This window comes from Geospiza fortis, unplaced genomic scaffold (genome assembly GCF_000277835.1).
Source record: "Geospiza fortis unplaced genomic scaffold, GeoFor_1.0 scaffold403, whole genome shotgun sequence".
NCBI classification, from domain to species: domain Eukaryota; kingdom Metazoa; phylum Chordata; class Aves; order Passeriformes; family Thraupidae; genus Geospiza; species Geospiza fortis.
The window spans coordinates 5,794,860-5,819,797 of NW_005054336.1; the positions used below are offsets into that span (position 1 = coordinate 5,794,860).

The following is a 24,938-nucleotide window of genomic DNA, read 5'->3' on the forward strand; positions in this document are numbered from 1 at the left end:
GATAGATAACTTTTCCTCAGGCAAATACTGGAGATTTTGGAATCTGGGAAAGACAATTCCATAGGAAAGAAGCTCAGTGAAAAGGATATTCAAGACTGACATTCTCTTCCTCTTTATGATTGTGCCATTTTTGATTCAGAAGAACCATATCTCTGGATTGAATTTGTTCATGCACAGAGAATAAAAATATTTTAAAATACTAGCCTTTATTTTATGTTTGGTTTAAATATATTTGTTCACTTCAGTGATCCTTTCAAAACAACAGAATTTAAACTTTTAAGACTATACAGGCTATGAATAAATGCTTACCCGGTCACCTTTAAGACCCATGTCACCTTTAAATCCTGGAAAACCATCTTCACCCTAAAAAAGGCAGAAACACATGAAAATTGGTCTCCATGCTGAAGTGCAAGAACAATACTCAGACAAATTGCATTTACACATGTATGTGTTCAGATAGAAGCAGAAATTTCCAGATGTGTTCAGCAGAGTTCCTTATGTCTTGCTCCACCATAAACTGATCAGCTTTTGGTTCTCTCTTTCTGAAGTTCAGTAAGTCCAAGTGCCAAGCCCTGCATTTTGGCCCAATAACTCCCTGCAAAGCTCCAGGCTGGGGATGGTGTGGCTGGACAGTGCCCAGGCAGAAAGGGACCTGGGGTGCTGTTCAACAGCTGACTGAACATGGGCCAGCAGTGTGCCCTGCTGAGGGAGCTGGGGGTGTTAGCCTGGAGAAAAGGAGACTCAGAGGGGACCTTATCACTCTCTACAGCTCCCTGAAAGGTGGGTGTTGGTCAGGTGGGGGTTGGTCTCTTTCTCCAGGCGGCAACTGACAGAACCAGAGGACACAGTCTCAAGCTGCGCCAAGGGAAATACAGGTTGGAAAAAGCTTTTTACAAAAGGGTGATAAAGTACTGAAATTATCTGCCAAGGGAGGTGGTGGAGTCACCATCCCTGGATGTGTTTAAAAAAAAGATTGGATGTGGCACTTGGTATTCAGTTGTAACATGGCAGCAAAGATCTTTGTGATGAATAATAGCATAGTAAAATATTTTGCTATGATGCTGTTAGTTTTTTACATGCTAAAGTAATACTGCTGATTTTGAATCTGAGTAATATTTTTGTCAATAAAACCAGGAGAGAGTGACAATGTGCTCCTGTGACATTATTGAAGAAAAAAAAACCAAAACAAAAAGAAGCAAGAAAAGCTTTGTATTTAATCCTCATGTTCAAAAAGAACATGAGGATTGTGCTTTTTGCATTCCTAGGCCCACAAAAATTTTATCTTCTCCCTGATCACCAAGTGAGATGGATTTCAGGGCTAAAGTCCTTTTGAATTTAGAAGTAGTCATAGAGTATTCAACAATAACCCTAGAAAGGGTGATAGAAGTAGATCTGGTAGTGGTAAACAATTCAAAATAGGCAAGGAGGCATCAAAAGTAAAAAAAAAAAACAACCCAAAAAAAACCCCCAAAAAACCAAACAAAAAAAACCCCAAAAAACCAAAAACACCAAACCTCAAGCCCCTCAAAAAAAACCCCCAAAAAAACCCCATAAAAAAACCCAACCAACCAACCAAAAACCAACCAAACGAACAAAAAAATAAACCCAAAACAAATCTAACAAGTAAACATAGTTTTTCAATAAAATGTGTTAATGCAAAAAAAAACCCAAAAGAGGTGACATTATAATTCATTGAAAAAAATATACTTAAAACCAGTCTAAAAGCAGTTTTGCCATGCTTTCTATATGATGAAACAAAGTTTTATGTGGTCATCTTATATGCATAAATTTAAATTTAAAGGTGGCTTTTCTTAATATTTAGAGAGAAATGAAAAAGGCAGTGTGAAGAATACATCAAAAAAGCTTCAGCTGTAAAAGTTGCTCATTTATGGCCAGTGATAATTACATGAGAACCCTTAGCAAGGACTGACCATGTGCCAGCTACTGACCAAATGGCTGCCAAATGAGTTGAAACTCTTCTTCAGCTTTCACAGTGAGGTTCCTGCTGCAGAGATCTACAGGAGCTGATTTTATTCCATGTAGGAGGAGAGAGCTGAATAAAAAAATTTTTTGCTGGTAACAAAAGATAAGATACCTAAAGTGTTCTAGGCACATTTACTGGTCAGTACAGAGACAGGCTTCCTCTGATATCCCTGGACCATTCTGGATGTAGGGGGCTTCCCTGGATGTTAAGGTTATTTATTTTGTTCTCTTGCACTGCTCTCCTCCATGCAATGCAGCTGAACAATTTCAGTCCAAAAAGGCCTGTGAACATACCTCTAAAACACTAAGAGAACAAAGGATGAAATAGCTTTGTGTGACTTTTGGAGGTATTTGGTAGAATTCACTGTCTTACTGCAACTGTGAGATCAGTTTTAGGAACACAGAAGCATTGCAGACATTTTGCTAACCAGTATTCATTGATATACACAGATATATATACACACACGTCTATGAAATGTATTTATATATAAGTCCTTTATTTTGTCCAAGCAGGACATTAATCATCCAATAAAGCACAAGAAAAATCTGGGGTTTTGGACTGTCCAGTCTCCATGGATGTTAGACACACTCTTTTTCAGCTTAGATTTAATGAGAAACTCTAAAGTGAGCATGCAGCCTAGACAAACTGTGGTTTAGGAAGGCTTGAAAATGTACAGCAGCTCTTGGCATCTGAGCTGAGTTCTGAATCCAGGCTTTTTGGCAAGACGGAGTCTTCTGCTTTAGAAATATCTCTAAATATCTGTAGAGCATGTATCTATCTATATATAGATATATATTAGCCAGCAGAGCCACAAGAGTGGGTTTGCCTGTGTGTTCAGGAGGAGGTATGACTGATGGAGTGTGTCTCTTATTTTGAGTGCTGAAGGAAGTGTGACATTAAACCAACACTGGCTGTGGTTTCAGCCACCGCAGACCATCAGGAGTCAGCCCAGACCACAGTGGTTGGTGTTTGCTCTGGGAAGAGCTCTACACACAGAATTAATGGTATCAGGAGAAATAAGAGCTTTCTTCATATTCATATCCACAGATCTGACTGGGGCTGCCCATCACTTCAGCAAAGCCAAAGATCTGGGACAAAATACCTTGAGCCTAGAAAGCCATTGACCCATGTACGTAAAAAATACAGATCTATTTTATGGCTCTATCAAAACAGATAAAAACTTTATTGTCACCACAAATCTCTCTGATGCACAAGCCTCTCAGTATCCACTACAGCACCTACTAATAAGGGAGGGGATGTCTAATTCTCTACTCAAGGCCACTTTAGAGAGAAGTTACCTACACTGGTGCAAAGAGGATTGAAAAGCATTCTAATAAATGAAGGGTTTATATTCACTTTGTATCAGTGTAAATAACCATGAAGGTCACTGATTTAGGCACTGGACTTGGTATGCCTTTAGGGAAAGGCAAAAATAAACTCACTGCTGTGAGATAAAGCACACTGCAGTGAAGGAGACAGAAGAGGCTGCAGTGTAAAAAGGGAAAAGAATTAACTGCAGTCAGATTTACCTTTTCACCTTTGGATCCCTTGAGTCCACGTACACCATCAGCACCCTAAAGGAAGAATATAAATAATTACCCGCATGCATATACTCGAAAGGTGTGAGAGGAGGAATCCAATAATTCAATCTTACCTTTACACCACGAGGACCTGGATATCCAATTGGACCCTGAGGACCTGGAGGCCCCTAAAATACATTGAAGCAAAGAACATTTGTTTTTACAGTTTTTGGTTAGCAAGCAGTTCTCTTCAGAATCTAATCCTTCTTCTCTCAGTATAATGTATGAGACAGCAAAATAACACTGGGCTGCCTGCCACTAAGAAAAGTTAAGGCATTAAAAAGCACCATTCAATGTCACTGTAAACTATTAATAGAATTGTGAACTAATTGTGAACTTGGATTTAACTTGTATATTTGGGAAGTATCTATCCATAATATAAATTATCTGAAACAACGGAAAATGTAAAAAGGAACAAACAATCAGAAACAAAAAAATAGGCCATTTAGAAACTCGTGGTGTTCTATTGGAGAAAATTTATAGCCTAATTATGATGATGTCACAAGTCAAAAATAGAGACCACAATAATGGGAATAATAAAAAATCATGGTCTTAAAAAAAAAGAAAAAAATGACATTCCAAGCCTGGAAGCTAAAAGGTTAATGCTGCTACCAATACTGACTGGTGCCTGGATTCTTTTAGTCCCATTTTTCAGAGTATTTTAATGATGTTCAAATTGGATCTCTGAGCTACTCTGCTGATTCTCCCATGTCTGAGATGGACAGATAACAAAATCTGTTACTAATGGGGACATTGATAGGGCCTTTTTCCTCTCTCCAATGTGCCTTTTCACAAAACCTTTGGACTGTTAACATCTCTGAGAAACTGAACTTTCTATCAAATTTGGCTGAAATGGATCAGTAAATTCAAAAGATATAAGAACTGGCAGACGGGAACAGGCCTGGACTTTCAAAACATAAATGCTGTGTGGAAGTTTTATCTTCTTAAGAAACCAGGATAAAATTTAAATGTCTTTTACAAAACAACACTTTTGACATATATAATATGCTGATGTCAGTGGTGCTGCACTTTCTTAAATGTCTTTTTAATTCACTCATCCTATCATCCAGGATACAACCTTTTAGTATTACCCCTGAAAACTGCAACAGAATTCAGGTGCTATAAAGGGTGCTATTCTGGATAAATAAGGGTCAATTATGAGTAAGCAGAACACTTTTTGGAGCTCCAAGACCCTTTCCGGGCTTCATAAGATTGAAAAAAATGCTTTACACTGACACTGAGTTGAAGATGACCTAAAAAATGCATGGTCTCTGCATGTAGTTTTATACCTTCAAAAAAAGCAGGTTCTGAAGAACGTTTGGGTGTACTCCATACAACAGAATTGAAAACTCAAAATATCTGCAAGTTCTTTGTATGAAATGTGTGGAACTTTTCATTGCCACTAGACAAACTCCAAGATGAGGTTTACTTTAAAAGAATAATCTTTATATTATTTACAATCTCTAATATTTTTAATGTATGTTTATCTGTGAAAAGATGCTTTGAATGTGTCATGGGTTGTCTATTGTCCTCTTACATAGTTCTTGTAAGCAACAAAAGTGACAAATGTGTCACAAAGATGAAAAACCACCAAAAATTTTCTTGAAATCTATGTAAATAAATGGAAAAGTTTTAAAACTCACCAATGCACCTTTATCTCCAGACTGACCCTCTTTGCCAGGGTGGCCCTGTTTTAAAAGAAATGTATCTGATTTGAAAAGCAATATTTTTTAAGGAGTGACATTTTATTATAAAAACACAATTATTTAAACTTTTGAATTTCAGGTCATTAATCACATTTCTTTCGTATTAGAATAGACACACAAAATTTTGAGGCAAGATTTTACTTTCAATACCAATATAATTTACATAACAAAGGAAACACTGGACAGTAGTTACATTCATGTCCATATTTTCAGGAATATGCTGAGCAGTCCTTCTGTTTAATTAATATTTCAGCAGTAAGAGGCTTTTAATGTAAGAGACTCTCACCTTCGATTTTGAAAAATAGGTGATTTATTTTGTAGCATGAAGACATTCCTAAAAATATTTTTTAAACTATAGAATTTATCAAAAGATTCAATAGAAGGCTGATTTAGTTTCAACATTCTATGTCTTTCTTGTAAACGGTGACTTACTTTTTAAACAAAATAAATTCACATTTTAGTCTTTGCTTTTTATCACTGAAATTAATACTACAGCACTCAAAACATTAGCCAATCCACTGTTTTCCTTTCTTAAAAAATTTGCACTTAAATTGCAACATTTCAAGGCAATTTAATGAAACTGAAGATTAACAGATAATTGTGACTCCTCTGCAGGAGGGCACGGAGCTGTGAGGGGACACAGCTGGGACACTGTTCCAAACTGACCAGGGAAATATTCCATACCATATGATGTCATACTCAGTAATAAAAGCTCAGGAAAAGGAGGAGGAAGGAGGACATTCATAACCAACTTCCCAGCAAGTGGCTGGCCATCTGCCTGCAGATTGGCAGCAGTGAATCAATCCCTTAATTTACTTTGCTTGTGTGCATAGCTTTGTTCCACTTATTAGGCTGCCGTTACCTCAGCCCAGGAGCTTTCTTGCTTTTGCCCTTGTGATTCTGTGCCCGCCCCTGCTGTGGGAGGAGCGGGCCAGTGAGTAGGTGGGTATTTGGCTGCTGACTGGGGCCAACCCACCACAGCAGGGGTCTGTGTCAGGCACAGACCTGTGCTGACACCTGATTACCTCTTACAGCATTTCCCCCCTGCTTTGAAGATTTAACAAGATGCAGATGACAAATAATGCTTGTGTTTGGAAATTAACATTGGTTCCAGTATACAGGAAAGGATAAGGGGAAACATTCAAATGTTTAGACAATTATTCAAGATACAGACACTCAGCTGGACAGTCATTGCACAGGCTAGACGGTGAGAGCCCTGGGAACAGTTCTGTATTTGCAATACATTTGCAGTGACCTTGTTAAACCTTGTAAAAAGTCAGGTTCAAGAAATGAAGATTTCACCTAAAAGAAAAATTGTAAGGGACAATTGCATGGGGAGGATAGTCAAGATCTCAGAAATAACATTGTCTAAAGGCTCTTAGGAGTATAAAAACAGTATGTTTTTGCTGCAAGAAAACAAGTGTATGGGCATGCCATTATGGCCAATGATTCCATTTAAGCTGAATGCCTAAGCTATGCTGCTCAAGTGGCTACACTCTGTTCATGTGAGTGATTGCAGCCTCACAGTGAAGCTGAATTTTTTGGCAATTACAAAGTTTGGCTTGGGTATGTCCCAGTCTAGACAATGCAAGAAGCACCTTAAACACATAATATGCACTTAAGCCAGGAAGCTGAGAAAGATGCAGCCTGTTCCATGTTTCCTCAGAGAACAAGTGGTGAACATTTTTACAGCTGATTTGCTCTGCTGGACTGACATGGTAGGATACAGTGGAACCGTATTTGGCCCTTTGTGTGTTAGTAGGTTATTTATGCATCCCTGAAGATGTTGCGGAGGTATTTCAACATCTAGGCCCACATTTTAAAAAGCCCACAGATGTTTTTAGCAGCTGCTTCAAAAATGCAATTACCTTAGTTTTAACAGGGATTTTAGATGGATTTTATAATGCTGTTGCCAACTAGGACTACCATTGCTTTTCCCCTCCATTTTGTTTCTGTAACACAGGTATCCAGAAGTCACTTAGTAAAAGTAGTATTTGTCACTTAGTAAAAGTAGTTAAAAATTCAAAGGATTAAATATTTCTTTACTTACAGGAGGCCCATCAGTACCAGGAAGGCCAGGAAGGCCAGGCTTGCCTTGCGGTCCCTAAATGCAGTAACAGACACACATCTTAAAAACAATAGCAAACAGGCCCAACACATGTGACCCTAAGAGCTAAGGACATAAAATGCAGTCATACCTAAGTCCCTCGATATGGATATCAGGGATATGACAGAAATAAAACTAAAGCCAGAATGACACTTTCATACCATATGTAAGTAAGGCCAGTTCTTACAATCTTTAGCCTACAAAAATGATCCATAATTTTCAATGAGATGCTTGCTTGAGAACAGGCTTCAGGAGTTACCCTATGAACATGCACACACAGAACACAAGGTGGGGAAGAGTTCTCCAGTGTACAAAATTAAGTACTATTTAGAATTTCAGGAATAAAAGGATTCACCAATGAAAGTTATCATCAAGTTCAAGAGGCAAAGAGTGCAGGGTACAGAACTCCAGTGCTCATAGCTGAAAAGCTGGAATGCCTTTGTGAAAGCCTAGGAAATGCAGATATCATGGGACTTCCCATTTTGCTAGAATAATACTTAAACACACTGACAGGGAAAAAGTATCAATTTCTCCAAAAAAATAGAGTAAAGAGTGAAAAGGAGAAAAATCAAAGAATGAATTGAGCAGGAATTCAGCAAAAAGGGGAGAATAATAAAATTAGCATAAAATTCAGTAGTGATATGTTTTAAATGATTAGAAGACAGTTTTCAAGCCACAAGAACATGTGTAAACAGATGAGGAAAAAGCCACCAAAGGACACTACAGTATGTCAATTACTGCAGAGTTATGCCATAATATGATCCTTGAAAAAAGAACAGAATTAGACTTGAATAGGTAAAACTTTGTTATAAAAAAGAGATTATGAGAAATTTTTCAGCTTGCTGTGAAATTAAGTAACATGCAAATACAAATTGTTTAATATTGTAGATGGGATTCTGAAGGTCATAACACAAAATTAATCCAAAATAAAGGGAGGAAGTTATGCTTGTGAAAAAGGGTATATGAGAGGAAAGTCATTGGGTATTCATTGGTTATTCATTTATTGATGATTTCAGGAATAGTATTTAAATTTAGCTTACTATTCCATAAAAGATAGCAAAGCGGATAAACAAGGTTGTGGCACAGAACTGACTGTGAAGTAGCAAAATAATGCTGTGACTTACTTTTTCACCAGGAGGCCCGATAGGACCTTGAGGACCAGGAAGCCCCTGTTAGAAAGAAACCAGTGTGAGAAACCAGGGAGAACAATGTACATACATTCACCCTACTAAAGGTCCCTCATTAATCTGTTTCAACACACAGGCAAATATAAGTGGCTTTTTTCCCCCCTTACAAGTTAGGTCAGGAGTTTTGTGTGAGTCTTTTGCACAAGCCACTATTCTGGCAGTAGGTCTGTAACAAGATCCTATTCAGAACCCTCCTCCAGGTGTGGCCATCCCTGCTGCATTCCAGGAACACTGAATGAGTCATTTTTCTCCTGAATGAAAAATCCCTCTGAAAACTTACTTGAAAACTCTGCTTCCACTGCCCTCGGCACATTTGCAGCATTATTTATAAAATCCTTGAAGCTTTATCGGTTTTGCACATGAAAAGCTAACCTTTTAGTAATTTCCATTTATTAAACATTTGCTGCACATAACGTCGTATTTCGTGAAAGTTCTTTTACACTTACTTGTGGGCCTGGAATTCCTTGCTGACCAGGAGGTCCTGGTTCCCCTTGAGGACCCTACCATGCAAAAAAATAGTAGGGCATTAGGTTTGCATTTCTGGACTACAGATCTTCATTGTCAGGACTAAAAGGAGTACAAACTCATCTTTGTTCCTCCCTCTTTAAAGTCTACCAGCAACTTTCTCTCCCGTATGAAATTTTTTCACGCTAATGAATATCATGACCTTTTCTTTAACAGAGAATAACAGCCCACACATAGGACCTGAGCACTGGAGTCCATGGTGCTAAAGGAGTCTGAGAGAAAGCATGGTCAGGGCTTTTGGCTGAAAACTGAGTAACAGAAGCCTTGCCTTTTCCATATAAAATCATAATGAATCCAAATAGTTGACATAAAAGTTTAATTAAATGGAAAGGATGGCATAGTTGCAGGGATGAGAGACTGTGGAAAGCATTCTTAGAATCTTTCTAATTCCCAGTTTACTTACCATGTTTCCCTTTGGGCCTGAAGGTCCATCAATACCTGCAATGCCCTACAACAAACAATATAACAAGAGCAATTTTCAGTGGACTTCCTTTTTTCCTTCTGGAAACTGGAAAGACTTGACAGCTCATACGTACAGGTTGTCCAGGGGGCCCAGGTGTTCCTCTGGGGCCCAGTAATCCCCGTGGACCCTGCAAGAGAAGAAACCCTTATTGACACCTGCATGATTTTTTCTGAACAGAAATGCCTGTGAGGAGGACTGACTGAGGAATGGAATAAGGAGCAGGAAGGATGAAGGGAAGGCAGCCTGGGTGTTTTAGGAAGAAAGAAAAGAAGAATGGGAAAAATTTACTAATAACAGATTTTCCTCAAGGACACTATTTCTGAACAGGATGTCAGTGGAAGGGCAACCTTTGATTTAGCCTCTGAATGGTCAATTCAGAGAAAGGTGGGAGATTGATATTTATATTTCCCAGTGCAGAACATTGGCACAGCATCTTCCACTAAAATTTTAGCTGTGTCTTGGCCTGAAGGTCTGACCTGAGCAGTAACATATTTTTATTCCTTTCTTTTGAAAACATGATGATGTGTCATACTCTATACTACTATTCTAAGTACAAAATTATGCCTTTATCTGTAGTAAGGATAAGTAATTAAAAATTGCTAGTAATTTTATTACAATAGATAAATTACATTCTGGAAACAAAAATTATATTTTTTGCTCTTTTCACTAAAAAATTTCACAAAAGACCAATGGCTATTCTCATCAATAAGGTGAACAAGATTTTGGTCTATAACATAATCTTTTCATTCTATACTATGCCAATGAGTACTAGTTTTCATTATTGTGCCATCATTCATGTTCTGCTGCTAAAATAGGCAGAACTGAGTCTCCAGTCTCCTCATGTGTGACATAGTCACAAATCACTGACACTGACTGTAGCAAGGTGTTTGTACTTCCTGAGTAGGTAGCAGTAGATCAGACATTTAGGGAAAAATTCCCCTTCTGAGGCTTGATTTCTTGCCTGCAATGCAGAACTCTCTTCTGCAGTGACAGCACCTGCAGAATTCCAACTGACAGGGGTGGAAATTCTGTATGTGAAACAAGTGTAAAATACACAGTGAAGCACAGTAGTGTGAAATAAGAGGAGAATCCAGACCTTCCTTTCTAATAAGTAGAAATTTAGGTAACACTTTAGAAGCAACAGGGGCTTGGCTCTATTCTGATGTATCAAGGACGGCAGTTACTGATTTTACATAATTGGATAAGAAATAGCATTTGTGATTCTGGAAGTTGTATATACTTAGCTGGATAAATCCTTGACTCAATTCTAATACTGTAAGTGGTGTTTCAACCCTAAACAAAACATTCCATTTGTTTGCTTTTCAGCCAGAAACAGTATTCTCTATATGCAAACACATGAAATATTTTTTATACCTGCAATACAGAATAGTTCAAGAGATAGGAAAAATATCTGAATGTGACTTTTGTTTGTAACAGAAGCAGAAGAATAAGAAAGAATTGCTTACAGCTTCACCTGGGAGACCTCTTGGTCCAACTTCCCCATCTTCTCCCTGTTTTTGTGCAAAAGGAAACAAGTCTTAGAAAAAAACCAAACATTTATCATGACCTTATTCCCATTATATGAGGATTCACTCCAGATTTTCCTGTGTGAACAGCAACTTACTCTTGATCCATCTTCACCAGGTAAGCCAGGAGGTCCCTGTGGGCCACGGTCTCCCTGTAGGATAAGGAAAGTCATTAAAATAACTGCTGCAAACTTTCTGCTGCTGGAAACAATAATGGATGGGAAGGGAAATGAAAACAAATACGTTAGCTGAAGTTTGATGTGTCAAAACATGTCTTGACACGGGGATACAAATCTGTAAGTTTTAGTGCTCAGTGAAATCTTTCATTACCTTGGTATAAGAACAGATGAGCATTTTTGAAACAATGAATAATTTGCATTTGTACAATTTCACTCTGTAACAAGAGTTGGACTTGGTGATGCTTGTGGGTCCCTTCCAATTCAGAATATTCTGTGATTCTCTGATTCTGTGATTTTTGGCTCCAGAACATACACAAGCTACATCTACAAAAGGTAGTGTTGCTCACATTTTCCTTTGTCTCATCACCACCTTCCCTCTGCCCTACACAATGTATTAGTGCAGTAAAATAAGCTGTGTACGTAGGGCAGAAGTTAAGAAACCAGCTGCAGGGCCCAGGAATATCCAGAGATTTACTAACCACCTTTCAGAACCACACACCCTGGCACCAGCTACTGAGAGCCTTGGGACTGGTTTGTCTGAGGCTTTGGAAGGCAGCCAGACTTCCACACTTCCCCTCAGAGGCTGGGGCTTTTCAAGTCTATATATGTGGAACCTCAGTAGATTCTGGACCATACTTTTAGGATTTATTTTTCTTTCCCAGTTCCTAAAGAGAACTAGTGTGCTACAGATCTCAAGCACCACTGACTGACCTCCTTCTGGGCAGCAAGCTTTGAGACTGTGACTTCCTTCTGGCATTGGACAACACCCAAGTATTCATGCTGTTTGCCTTAATTTTATCAGTGTCTCCAAGGAGCCTGACCACTGCTGGGGATTCTGGTGGGATATATGGAGTCACTGTTCAGTGGTCTGTTCTTTACACTTCCAAACTTTCCTAGGGAATTTTAGGGAACCCTCATATACCCAGAGCACATCCCCCAGTACTAGGGATGTTAGGACTTTATTCTACTGCCTTTCTGTCCTCCCCCAGCATGCAAGAGAAAGTGAAATTTTATGAACAGCTCTCTAACACCTTCAAGATGAATTCTTGAATTCATACAGCAATTCATTTATTTTGCTAGGTGCTGCAAGTATCCTATGCTATCTGCCAGTAGAGAATGTGTTTTTCTGTATGTTAGATGACGCTTCTGAAAGATGACACGAGAGGCATGTTCTTTTCTGGCTTCCAATTAATATCCAGGTGAAGACTGACTTAGGCTTTCAAATACTGAAATAGTTCATCCCCTTAAGGGTTACCTTTCTCTTCTTGCAGTCATGTGGTACTTAATTAGGATATAGATATAGATTAGGAGTGTGCATTCAGTGTCCTGGTGTTGTCATTCAGTAAGAACAAAACTTCCTATCATCATCAGTATTCAGTTTTTCAGCTCTTTTTCTTTCCTTCAAGTGTTCTCTTAAAGCCTGAATTTCTTTTTCTTTGGAGCTATTTTAAAAGTATAAAGTGTCTTGCTTTTATACTGAAGAAGAGTTGCACATCTAGTAAATCTAAATACGAAAAGTTCAAAGTCACAGATAATGAGGTTAAGAGAAATATGACTTCATGTGATGTAATCTGCTCTACACTAGAAGTCTAAGAATCTCATTCAGTAACTCCTGTCTGAAAATTTGTGCTTGAGAGAGACATTCAGTTTGCAACTTGTATGTCCAATATGACTAATTCTAAAATCAGTCCTGAAACTACTCTAAAGTTAGGTTTTTCAATGTTGATTCTTTTACAGCTGAAATATAATTTCAACAGAAGTATTCAACTGTCTTGCTGTGTTTATTATTGCAAGCCAAAGACACAAAGTCACAGGCCAAATTTCTGTTCATCTCTCCAAGTGCAGGCAGCAAGTGCTTAATGCTGAGCCCCCTCTGCTGTTGGCCTGCTGAGCATGCTGGGCTTCCATTATGGGATGCACTGACTGCTTTACACTCCTTACCTAAACAGGGATGATGAAAGAGGAGTAAAAAAAATCTTCAAGACAGCAGATGTTCTTTATCCATTGCAAACAGAACTCAAAAGGGTATCCTTAGGTACTATTAAGAAGAACTACATTAGGGTTTGGTAGTCAACACTGCTGAGCTTTTCTAGGAAGTACAACTGTGCTTACCCACTGAAGGGTGAGGGTGAGGTAATAATTCCTTGGTCACTGAGCTTTAGCACATTTGAAAATGTCTTTGCTGGCATTCCCATTCACTTTTTCTTTCATGGTGCGCTGCGCTTACCAGGACAACAGTAAAGGAGGGACACTCAGCAGGGTGCTAGCACCTACATTAGGAGTATAATCTGAAGCAGAAAACCCTGGCTGTGATTATATCTGCACTTTGTAAGAAAAGATGAAGTCTCATTCCAAAGATTTGTTCCATAGACTTGTTCCAAAAGCAACAAGTACTTTAGTTGTTTTAAATATTACTAAAAATCTTCCTAATTTATCTGACTTGACTGTGACCTTTCTTAAGCTGCAATTGTTGGAATAAGCCCCACTAAACAATTCAGTTTGTAATTGAAATATTCATATCCATTTTTTTTGAGCAAGCTTCTAAGCAACTTAAAATTTGGCATGCTCCTGATACAGAAACTTCATCCTAATTTCCTTTCCCTATTACTCTTTAGAGCAATGACTTGAAGTCCAACAGGCAAATTCCTGAACTAAGAAAAATTAGAGCAAAACCTAGCCGAAGATGTGATCTAAATTCTGCAAATATATTTAAACTATAAATTTATAAATTTTTTGTCTATTGATTGATGTTACTCAGAAGTTTCACAAGAAATACATTGCCTGATAGTACAGCTATTATTTGTAAGTGCAAAGCTGACATTCTGTTTTAACTTTTCGCTCAGTCCTTAGTGCTGTTCTTAATGAATAATGAATTATTTCTGGGACTCAATTAGTTTGGTGCTGTATAAATGTACATATTTTTCTTACCCGGTTACCTTTGTCACCAGGGAGGCCAGGAAGACCATCAAATCCTCTGTCACCCTTGGAAAGAAATCACAGCTTTAGTAAATGATTGTTAAATTGTCTGAATAAATAGTACCTTCCCCCTAAAAGTTAGTTTCTACCCTTGGGTTGTATGTACACTTTTGCTACTGAATGAAGCACATGGGGCTGAGCATATAGATCAAACTCACAAAATTTGCTCCAACAAATTGTAGCAAGAGAAGATGCCACAGCTTTTTCGCTGTGCTGTAGTTATGCTATTTATAAAAAGAATTTTCACATTGAAAGGATACGCTTGATTCTAGCTGCACTTTGCAGCTGCAAACCTGACTTTAACTGATACTGTGTAACTAGAAACTAACTCAGAGAGAGAGAAATCATGCCCCAAGAATCCAAAGTCAGACTACTAGGAATTACCATTAATTACCATATTTTAAATGGATGATTCATTCTCAGCTCTTGCATCTGACCCAGCTATCTGAAACCTCAGTATTTTCACTTGAGAGGAGAATTTTGGGTTGGCCTGGATGAAACTGTGGTACCTACATAAAATCTGTCTAGCCTGTTCCAAGACTGAACTAAAGCCACAGGTCTCATTATTATTTACTTTTGCACCAGGTTCTCCTGGCATTCCTCTGGCACCATCAGCTCCAGGACGTCCCTGAAAAACCCAAAGGGGCAAACATTTGAAAAGGCAATGGAATAAATTAATATTTAAATACATTTAAACAAAAACTATTTACCCAGAACTGATCTATATGCTACCTACCCTTTTGCCAGCTTTTCCACTTGGACCGGGGGCACCTTGGACACCACGAGGACCCTGGGTTTAAAGAGGGTAATATTTAGCATTCCATTAATGTCCGCCAAAAGCTAGTAAAAAGCCTCACATCAAGAACAAGGTAAGATTTTTTCTACACAAAGCTGCATTTTTTTCCCTAGGAGATGGATTCTGGTTCCCAGATTCCCATTAGTTTTAAAAGTACATGGGCATCCAAACTGGCCTTAGAATTATGAATTTTAACACCAATTTTCATGAGATGGCACTATACATGACGTAAGTTACCATGTAAGTTTGTAACAGTCTTTTCATTACTTTAAAGATCTCAGTCCTGTAGTTTGAAAAACCTTCTTCCTCTCATGCCCAAATTATTTTATTATAATTATAATTACATTATAATTATTTAGTGAAAACTATAGAGTGCTTATTTCAGATATTTACACAAACATGAGTTGTGCTAGTAAAGAACTCACATGCTGTCTTAGCTTTACACAACGTGGGTTTAATACAGAGGGACCAAATTACCCCAGACTGAAAAAACATTTCACTTTCCAAACACATGTAACTTTCACTGATGACTGTATGGGTGTAACTGTGGAAATTTTCTCACCACCCATCCAAATGCATTTTCAGGTGAAAAAAAGCAATGGTGAGGTCAAGTCATTCACAAATATTGTGTAGGAAAAGAAAAAAAAAACATTAAAAATATAAGTAAGCAAACTGAAAGACTGTACAACTGTTCAGAATTTTTTTTTCTTTTTTTATCATTTTATGTTTCTACTCCAAGTGTCCATGTGGAGTTTTAAGACAGGCACATAGTAATGCATAAAATCTATGATACTACTTGAAATCTGGCAAAATCGTTGTTTGGGATACTTATTTCATGACTTCTTTCACAATCTCCTTACTGATTTTAGGTTTAAACTGAAAGAATTCCATGTGCTTCAGCGCTCTTTGACATCACTGTGGAGAAGTTTATATTATAGTAGGCTGAGAAGCAAAACATGCATTGATTTGTAAAGATTTTTTCTTGCTGTCACATCTATAGTGAAAATATTCTGTTTAATTACCAACCAAATTCAACCTCCCTCACCTTATGAGATCTGATAAGTTCAGAGACCAAGTTCGTCCAGTTGCAGACTAACATATCATTATTGAACTGAGAGGAGCCTGAAGTGACAATATTAAAACAGCTTTTTGACTGATGACACTCTACATGTGATAATTGCTCTTTGTTATACAAAGATTGTTACTTTCATATTTCAGAATGAACAATCAAGCTATTGATTTTAACTACAATTTTATTATTGATCAAGCTATTGAAATTATAGTATCATAAAGGATATTTTTCTTCAGTTGCATGCAGGAAGCATAATCACTGATTGATTTCTTCTAATTGATATGAATAAATTTTCTTAAACATAAAACATGCTCAAACATAATGGAATATTATTGTACCTGGGGCCCTGGTTCACCACTTTCACCTTTAGCACCTGCTGCTCCAGGTCCACCCTTGATTAAAAAAAAAACATAGATTAATTAAGTATACAAAAGCCTCTTTAAATTAATAAGTTACTTTCTATTTCCTTACATGAATTGCAGAGAGAAATAACAAATAATCCTCTATTCATCAGGAGGTGTGAATTCACCATTTGTATCTACAGATTTATCTACCTTGATTTATCATTGCCTAAACACTGGGCAGAAATATTTTTCTTACCAGAGAAAATTCTCATGGATTTGAATGCAAAATGTAACCCTTTGTTTTATATTAGTATTTAGGAGCTAAGTACGAGCACAGTAAGAACAGAAGTAGGGCAATCAGCAGTGCATCCACTGTAGGGAATAAGACAGAGCTGAAAGCCACCTCTTTTTTACCTTTATTTCTATGTTGTACAGAAAAAAACAGTCTCAGAGTTCAATCCAAAGATCACTGTAGTCAATGAAAAATACCCTGTCTAATCTTGTAATGAACTTCAGTGATGTTTTAATCAAGTCCTTTGTGCACCTGGCCCTGAAGAAGTGGAGAATCTATATAACTACATCTCTTTATTATTATGAATTTAAGATATAGATTTTAAGAGTAAGTTTTAAGCATAAACAGGCCAAGACCAGACATTCACTCAAACTGTACATGGGACAGAACTAGTGAAAGTAAGTTAGATATCTCACAAAAACAGACAATAAACAGAAAATAAACCAAAAAATCCTGACATGGACACATAGAAACTGGGTGGAAAACCAATTTACAGACCAAGAAACTTGCTTTTGAAGCTGCAGGAAAAAAATTTCTAGATCAAAGAGTTGGATTTCTAGAGCCTCCTGGTGGTTTAGAAGCAAAACAACTATTAATATTATTAATTTGATGAACTTTGCATATAGGAATTCATGAAGGCTTTTAAAACACAAGAGCATGAGTATGAAGGCAAGTTATACCTCTGCTAAAGGTATCCAAACCATTGTCAGTATCATACCAGCCTTTGCAAAGTCCTCCTTGCTTAGAGCAGCTCCAGAGTTTTGTCTGTACAGACTGAATGTTATCCTACAGGTCTCTTGAACTAAATGCATTGCTGGAAATAATGTATGAATTTGTTATATAGACCAAATATATTTTACTCTTTTTAAGTATGGCATGCCTAATTGTATGAATGAGGAATCTGTGAGCCAGATTCTCTGCTTGGTAGCTACTATTTATTTTGGAAGAATTACTGTAGAAAAGAATTATTCTTGTACAGATCTGCTTAAAAGTACAAGTGCACACACTCCGTACAAATACTGAAATATTTTAAAATCCACGGGGCCATTTCCAGATAATTTGGTGTTAGCAGTTGGGTCAAATTCAGGACTGAAATAAAAAAGTGCAATTCTTTTAGAAACCTGTGGCTCTTAATTGTTTATAGGAATGCCTCTTACAAACTTTTCAGATTTAGCTTAAATATTGAGTAAAGGTGATTCTGCAAACTCTTGCTTTAGTATCTCTTTCTGTAGAGTTTCATATTTACTGCAACAAATTGTACTAATGGCGTTACAGAGATGATTGAATGTAGAGGGATATTTATGTAAAACTATTCACTAGTCCAGCAGTGTGCTCTGTCTGAACACCATAAAACCTACAATAAAAACTCATTTAATATTTAGGTTGAATTGCAGACCTCGAATAAGAATACAAGCTACAGCTTTAAGTATATAATATTAATTCCAAATAAGTACAAAACAAGTACAAGTAGAGAGGGGTAGGCAGGGCCAGAGTGAGATCCATGGCTACATCATCATGTTCTTTAATCTGTGCCCCTGTTTTGTCTACTTACCACAGGACCTGGTCTTCCAGTGAGTCCCATAGGACCAGGTGGACCTCTCATAGCAATCTGAGAAGACAAACAAACAGAACACCAGGTGTCAAGAAAAAGCTGCCAGCCAGCATACATATTCTATACTAACAGAGTTTTAGAATGTGTTAGCAAATACCCCCCATCTTTGACTTCACATCTTGCAGGATATAAAACAAATTAGGTTTTGGCTCCTTGTGCTCACCCTAGCTTGCTGAAGAATAGCTTGTGCTTGGGCTTCCTGAGCTGAGATTGTTGGGCCCTTCTCACCATCTCCACCAAAGCGGAACTGCAAGAACCAAAACAAGAAAAGGATTTAGAATTCATCAAATCTAAATCACACTTGTTACTTGTTGCAACGGTGCAAACTGCTTCAAAGTCACAAGGTCACAGTCTTTAGTTCATTCTACTAACTTCAGAAGGTGGCTGCATGGAGGCCACTGCATCCAATATGAGTATGAAGTCATTGGTGATAGTAACTGAAGTCTAAATTTAATGCCTTATGAGCAAATATTTTCCTGTTTTAATAGGATTTTGGTTTCCATTTGTTTGCTTGCTTGTTTATTTATAAAATAGACCGAAATAGACTTTTCCTTTCCTGCAAAATGTCTATAAAAATATGTACCAAAATTAATTTATTCTCTATACATTGGTAGCTACTCACATTAAAAATGTAATTTAATTTAAGGCAGATGCAAATGTGAAAAATGTTTGGTATCTAAAATAAAACAGTTTTGTGTAATTTCTGAAAATTTCAAAATAAATTACAGAATAAAATTTTAAGCGCTCATTCCTTTGCTCCTGCACTGTTATTGCTAATGAAACTGCTGGCAGAAGCTTTGCAATGTTGCAGAAATGCTAGGCTGCAGCAAGAAGCTCAGGTATGGCATACCCTGAGTATCAGGGCCATGAATCTTGCACTGCCCACAACATTTTGTCCAGTTTGCCTATGCCCAGAGTTTACACAAATCTTTTTCACTCATAGACACATTTAGGAATAATTAATTCCAAGCACACAGTGATTTTTGTACCCCAGTGCTGCAAGATACTTTAACAGCTTTGGGCTTGTTCCTCCACCTGCTAAAACAGATGGTGTTTTGCTTTGACTCCAGTGGGAGTAGAGTTGGCTATGTGCATATATTTCTATTCAAAGGATGCACTGACTCTTCAAAGAGGACACTGAAGTCTGATTTGAAGCATGGAATACTTAAAAATCTACATGTCAATGGGACTTGAAAGCACACACGCCTGTTGGGAGTACAGGTCCTCTGTACAACAGCAGACTCGTTGTTTCAGAACTATAGTGGCAAAATATAAGTTACTGCTAAAAATATAAGGTGGTTTTCAGTGTCCGTAATTCACTCGTGTAGGTTCCAATCTGTCAGCCATGCAGGAGATAAAGCATATGTTTTTTGTGAGGAAAAAAATGGTACCATATATATGAATTTCAAATGCTTACGCCATAAAAGAAATTCTGTATCATTCTCTCATTCCACAGACAAAATTAGATGAAAAAATGAAATACCTATACATTTCTTGAAAGATACTTCCAGTTTTTCTAGGCTGCTTATCCTGTAACCACAACTTACCGGCAGCATTAACATGGTACCTGGAGGACCTGCTAAACCATCAGCACCAGGAAGACCAGGGCGACCAGGTGGACCCTAAAAGAAAAAAGACATGAGAGAAAAAAAAGTGAGAAAAAAAAGATAGTAATGTATGAGAAACCTTTTGAGTCACTTACATAAATTTATACTCATAGAATGGCCCAGAAAAGACCTTAAACATCTAGTTTCAACCTCTCTGCCATGGGCAGGGACACCTTTCACTAGACCAGGTAGCTCAAAGCCCCATCCAGCCTTGCCTTGAACACTTCCAGGGATGGTGCAGTCACGTGGGCAACATTTTACAGAGCCTCACCACTGTCAGCATAAGGAATTTCTTCCCAATATCTAATCGAAACCTGCTCTTTCCATTTAAAAACCTTCCCCTTTGTCCTATCACTGTGGGCCGTTGTAAAAGTCTCTCTGCACCTCCCTTGCAGCCTCCCGCCACAGCTCAGCCTGTCTTCATAGAAGAGGCACACAAGAGTGGCAGAGGGGCTGAACCACCTCACTTGACTTGCTGCTCACGCTTCTTTCATGCAGCCAGGATACGGTTGGCTGCAAGTGTGTGTTACTGGGTCATGTCAAGCTTCTTGTCCACCAACACCCCCAAGTCCTTCTCTGCAGGGCTGCTCTCAATCCATTCTCCTCCCAGCCTAATTGCTGCAATTATATATTTGTGTCGTGTCTGGTCCGTGACAGGCACATGACGTGCTTAGTCAAGAATTTCCTCATGACGAATTCAGTGACCATCCAGTTAAAAAACTTAGTACTGTTGGTAGTTATTCCTTACTAGGTGTTAAAATACCCATTTTACAAGTTCAAATTCTGGAATATTTATTTAATCTACAGGACAGAAATATGAAAGAAGTGTTCATGCTGACTTACTAGCAAGGTAAAACATTGTTGGGATTTTAATATTATCTCATTCAACAGTGAAATTATAGCATCTTCTTAACATCTTTTGTATATAAATACAGCATGAATGTGCTGGATTCACAAGTAAACTATCTCTCATAAAACACAGCAAAGCCTTTTAGTACCGTATTTTCCTCAAATAAATATGTTTAGGCTGTTTTAAAATCATGTTAGTGGGGGCAGTAAGAAAAAGTTTGCAAGAAAATGAAGATTAAAGTAATAGCTTAAATTTTAACTAGTTTCATGACTGGATAGGTTTCTCAAGCCTCATATTATTTAATGTGGCCAATAAATTCTTCCAAGATCATCTAAATATTATCCATCACTTTCAATATTCCCATGTGTTTTGATTCTGTATATTTGTACATATTGTAGCTGAAGCCATATTGATTTTTTAAAAATTAATTCAAATTCATATGACATGTTTGTATCTATTACTTTAGTATATTTCTAAACACATTAAACCAGAAGAATACTAACAAACCAGAACTTAAACATCTTCTAGTATTTACAGCACGTATTTCTACCACTAAGAAAATGTTTGTCCAGATTCTCAGTTGACTTTTACTTAGCTGAATGAATCAGCCTCAGTTCCACTGAAGTTTCTAACCTATGTGGATCTATTTCAGCTCAGGATATAACAGAACCTTGTGTAGCAATTACTGCAAGATATTAGTGCAAGATATCCCGTGAATGCATGGGATAATCTGTTTGTTGACTTACCCTTTCACCAGGGTCACCTGGAGGACCAACAGGACCTTGTAAACCTGGGGGACCTGTAAGACCCTATAGAAAATGAAAGACATAATTATGCTGAAAACTTGAAGGCTTTTGAACTATTTTTTCTCTAAGTTAGGATGAACACATATTTGGATAAAATAATTTATAAGGCAGCGTATTGTTTTTTCTTACAAAGATTTATTGTCAACATTCAAAACTTAGATTTTTCATGTGCCATCAGCTTGTAGCTTGCTGTCACTGAAAATGCTAGAGATGACCCTTTTCTATTCCCTTCTAAAAGTCCTAAATTTAATACACATTTGGGAACTATAATAAGACCAATATTGTGTTAACCTGTGAACAGAAAAGCACAGTGAATAAATCAAGCAATAAAGGAAAATGTGATAAATCTACTTACAGCAGGTCCTCTTGGTCCTGGTGGTCCTTCAATGAGCATACCCTAGGGGTGGATGGAACACAATATTACATTCATTATTTTGTAGAAAAACATAAAGAATCTTTTTAGCTGAACTACTAAAGTTAACATTTCTTAGTGTTTTGATAAACTTTTCCAGGAATCCTCTCTCTACAGTTCCTAGCATGAGAATCCGGACTGTTGCATAGCATTAAAAGCGAGGAAGACTTCCTTGCCCCTGCTGAAACCTGTAGTGATCATGTTACCTGTGCCTAAGCTGCAAGTTTTCTGGGTAGATCTGTCCAAGATGTAGTTACTAGATGGCCTGAAGATCAGCTCAATGATCTATTTTCCTCTGTACAAGATTCTCCTTTTTTAAGGAACATGTGGTTAGTCCTTCATGTGAGCAAAGGAGTAGCTGGAACAGTAATCACTTTATATCATCCACATTACAGGGACTGTTTCAGAGATCATGGACAATGTGGATGTTGTCATCCTATCATGAACAACAACATTTCATGATGATGCATTAACAGTGAATATTTTTGATACAGTGCTACTGAAAAACTCCCTGCCATCTGTACTTACAGGTTCAATCACAGCTGGTTCTCCCTTTTGGCCTTTTTCTCCATAAGCCCCATGTCCTGTCACCTGGCCAGTAAAAATAACCCCAAAAACAAAAGTAAGTAGAAGGTCTAAGGACCTGGTACAATAAAGAATTGCAGCAACCTGTAACTGAAAGCTAAAGCTGGAATTGGTGTGTACTATAAAAAGTACATCACAGGTACAAACCACATACATCAAAAATACTTAATGCATGAGAAACGGAAAATGCAAAAGCCATGTGTATGCTTTCTCCATTATTGGATATTGTCAATTTGTAGTTTTTGAATGAGATGTGCATCACATGTTTACCCCATGCTTTACATTATAACTTTGAAAATAGAATCTAAAACTTCTGTGTGCAAGTCACAACATTGTTTCTTTTCTTATTTGACTGGAAATATTCTTGGTAATTGACAATGATTCTTCATGGCTTTATGAGTTAAGCAGCCTAAAGTAAGAAGGAAAGAAAGATCCCTTGGTCCAATATGGACTGTACCTTTCAAGCTCCTAATTTCATTCATGAGACACCTACAACATGTAAAGCAACCTGAGAAGGGTCTGTGATTTCATGGCATAAATGAGAAAGGAGATAAGTGGCACTGTGGACACTAAAGAATATTTCACAGAGAACCGATGATGCCTCAGCACTACCTGAATTAGCATCAGCTGCCAAATTCTTTGAGGACCAGCTCTGTGGGAAGTTTTGGGTTCAGGATTAAGGTAACAGAAGTACCTAAAACAATATGTCGATAACACATACTAATGGAAGAAACAGATTCAAGTTTCAAACAAAGAAAAAGAACTGGTTTTTTTTTAACCATGAGATAATGTATTTTTCTTCAGAAGTATCTCTCTTGCTTGCTAATATATCCACTAGAAATTAAGTTCTGACCAGCTTAAAATTTAAAATGTGCTTTTTAAAAATTTCAATAGAGCGATTCAACGTTTACTCTAAAAAATAGCTGGGGATTAGTAAAAATAGTAAGGATAATGTTACAGTATTTCAATATGAAATATTTTTGAATGGAAAAACAGAGATTAACAGACTGTGCATTTTGCACTGACTTCTAAAGGCACAGCTCTCACTAGTAATGATGTTCATAAACCCATTGGTAGTGTATAAAAATCAAGTAGCAAGATGCAGAGGCAGTTGTATTTTATTCAATTAACAAATTACTTGTAAAAAATGACATCAGGGTCTCCATCTTTGGAAATGTTTCCCCTTTTGAAGTTCCCATTTACTGAGTACTTTCCATTTTGTCTTTTTTTTTAATCATAGGTAGAACTTCAGTTATGCTAAACACATCCATATGCCAAAGAAAAATGACATATGTCTGGCTCAGCAGATGACACTGTAATAAAGCTTGCACAGACCAGAGCCTGTGTTCTAATTCAAGATTCCTGACTCCTTCAGCTTTGTATCAAGGCTTTTTAAGTTGAAATTTACACCAGGGGATAGAGTCTGCACAGTCACTCGCTTAATGCAGAAACAAATGGTGCCTTATGGGCTCTTTGCTTCACAGATAATCTAACCTTTTCTGTGTCATTCTGCCACAGTGTCCCCATCTGGGCTAGAAGGAAAAGAGTACACTTGTATCACATTGCACAGATAAGGATCATTAAAAAATACAATGACCCCAACAGGGTATAGAAAGGAGCGGTAAATGAAATACAGAAGGATGGGTTTCAAGGCTGGCAGAGAAAAGCAACCTCACAGCATTTGCTGTTATTCCTTGGATCCTTTGCAAACTGAAGTTTTGACTTTGTGAGGAGAAAATAAAGAGAAGACTGTGGAAATAGTGAAAACAAAATTCTATTTTTCTACTATATTCTTCCTAATTAAAAAATCCAAATGGGATTTTTTTTCTTCCAGTCTTAGCCATATTAGTTTTCTTTGCAGCATCCATAGCTGGTAAACTCATAAACAAGCATCTTGGCGCAACTAAAAGAAAGTTAAAGCCTTGCTGTTTAGCCTATGATTAAGTCAGAGGGAAAGACAGCTATAAAACTCAGAATGAAGACCATGATTCACAGGATCCACCATGTCATCCTATCTGTCTTTATATATACTGAGCTGTTAAATCACTTCTGCAAGACCATAAACCTGTCACCATTGACTAAGCTTATTTTCATAAAAGGTTTCAGGCCTTAACTTTCCCACTCATGAATTTTCTTCTGGGAAAGCGTAAAACCCATAGGATTCTAGACACTTATATGCATTTCAATTTCTTAAGGTAATTATATAAAAATATTAATTATAGCACTTGTACCTGCATTAGAATTTATGTTCTTTCCAGCTTTAGCTCTAGTTTAGAAAGGTTTTTAAAACTGTTACTTTAATAATTTATTTTTTTAATTCCATCTCCTC

At 37.4% G+C, this 24,938-nt stretch overlaps 1 protein-coding gene across 1 annotated transcript in view; it reads right to left on the reverse strand.

Annotated features, from left to right (window-relative positions):
* Positions 1–24,938, reverse strand: part of COL11A1 (collagen type XI alpha 1 chain) — a 123,737-nt gene that overhangs the window by 53,722 nt on the left and 45,077 nt on the right. Inside the window, 21 exon segments of the mRNA XM_031057870.1 lie at positions 310–363; positions 3,514–3,558; positions 3,639–3,692; positions 5,208–5,252; positions 7,321–7,374; positions 8,502–8,546; positions 9,011–9,064; positions 9,493–9,537; positions 9,626–9,679; positions 11,019–11,063; positions 11,177–11,230; positions 14,186–14,239; positions 14,808–14,861; positions 14,970–15,023; positions 16,440–16,493; positions 18,290–18,346; positions 18,513–18,596; positions 19,897–19,971; positions 21,553–21,615; positions 21,968–22,009; positions 22,553–22,615. Of these exon segments, the coding sequence (XP_030913730.1) occupies positions 310–363; positions 3,514–3,558; positions 3,639–3,692; positions 5,208–5,252; positions 7,321–7,374; positions 8,502–8,546; positions 9,011–9,064; positions 9,493–9,537; positions 9,626–9,679; positions 11,019–11,063; positions 11,177–11,230; positions 14,186–14,239; positions 14,808–14,861; positions 14,970–15,023; positions 16,440–16,493; positions 18,290–18,346; positions 18,513–18,596; positions 19,897–19,971; positions 21,553–21,615; positions 21,968–22,009; positions 22,553–22,615 (1,149 nt within the window).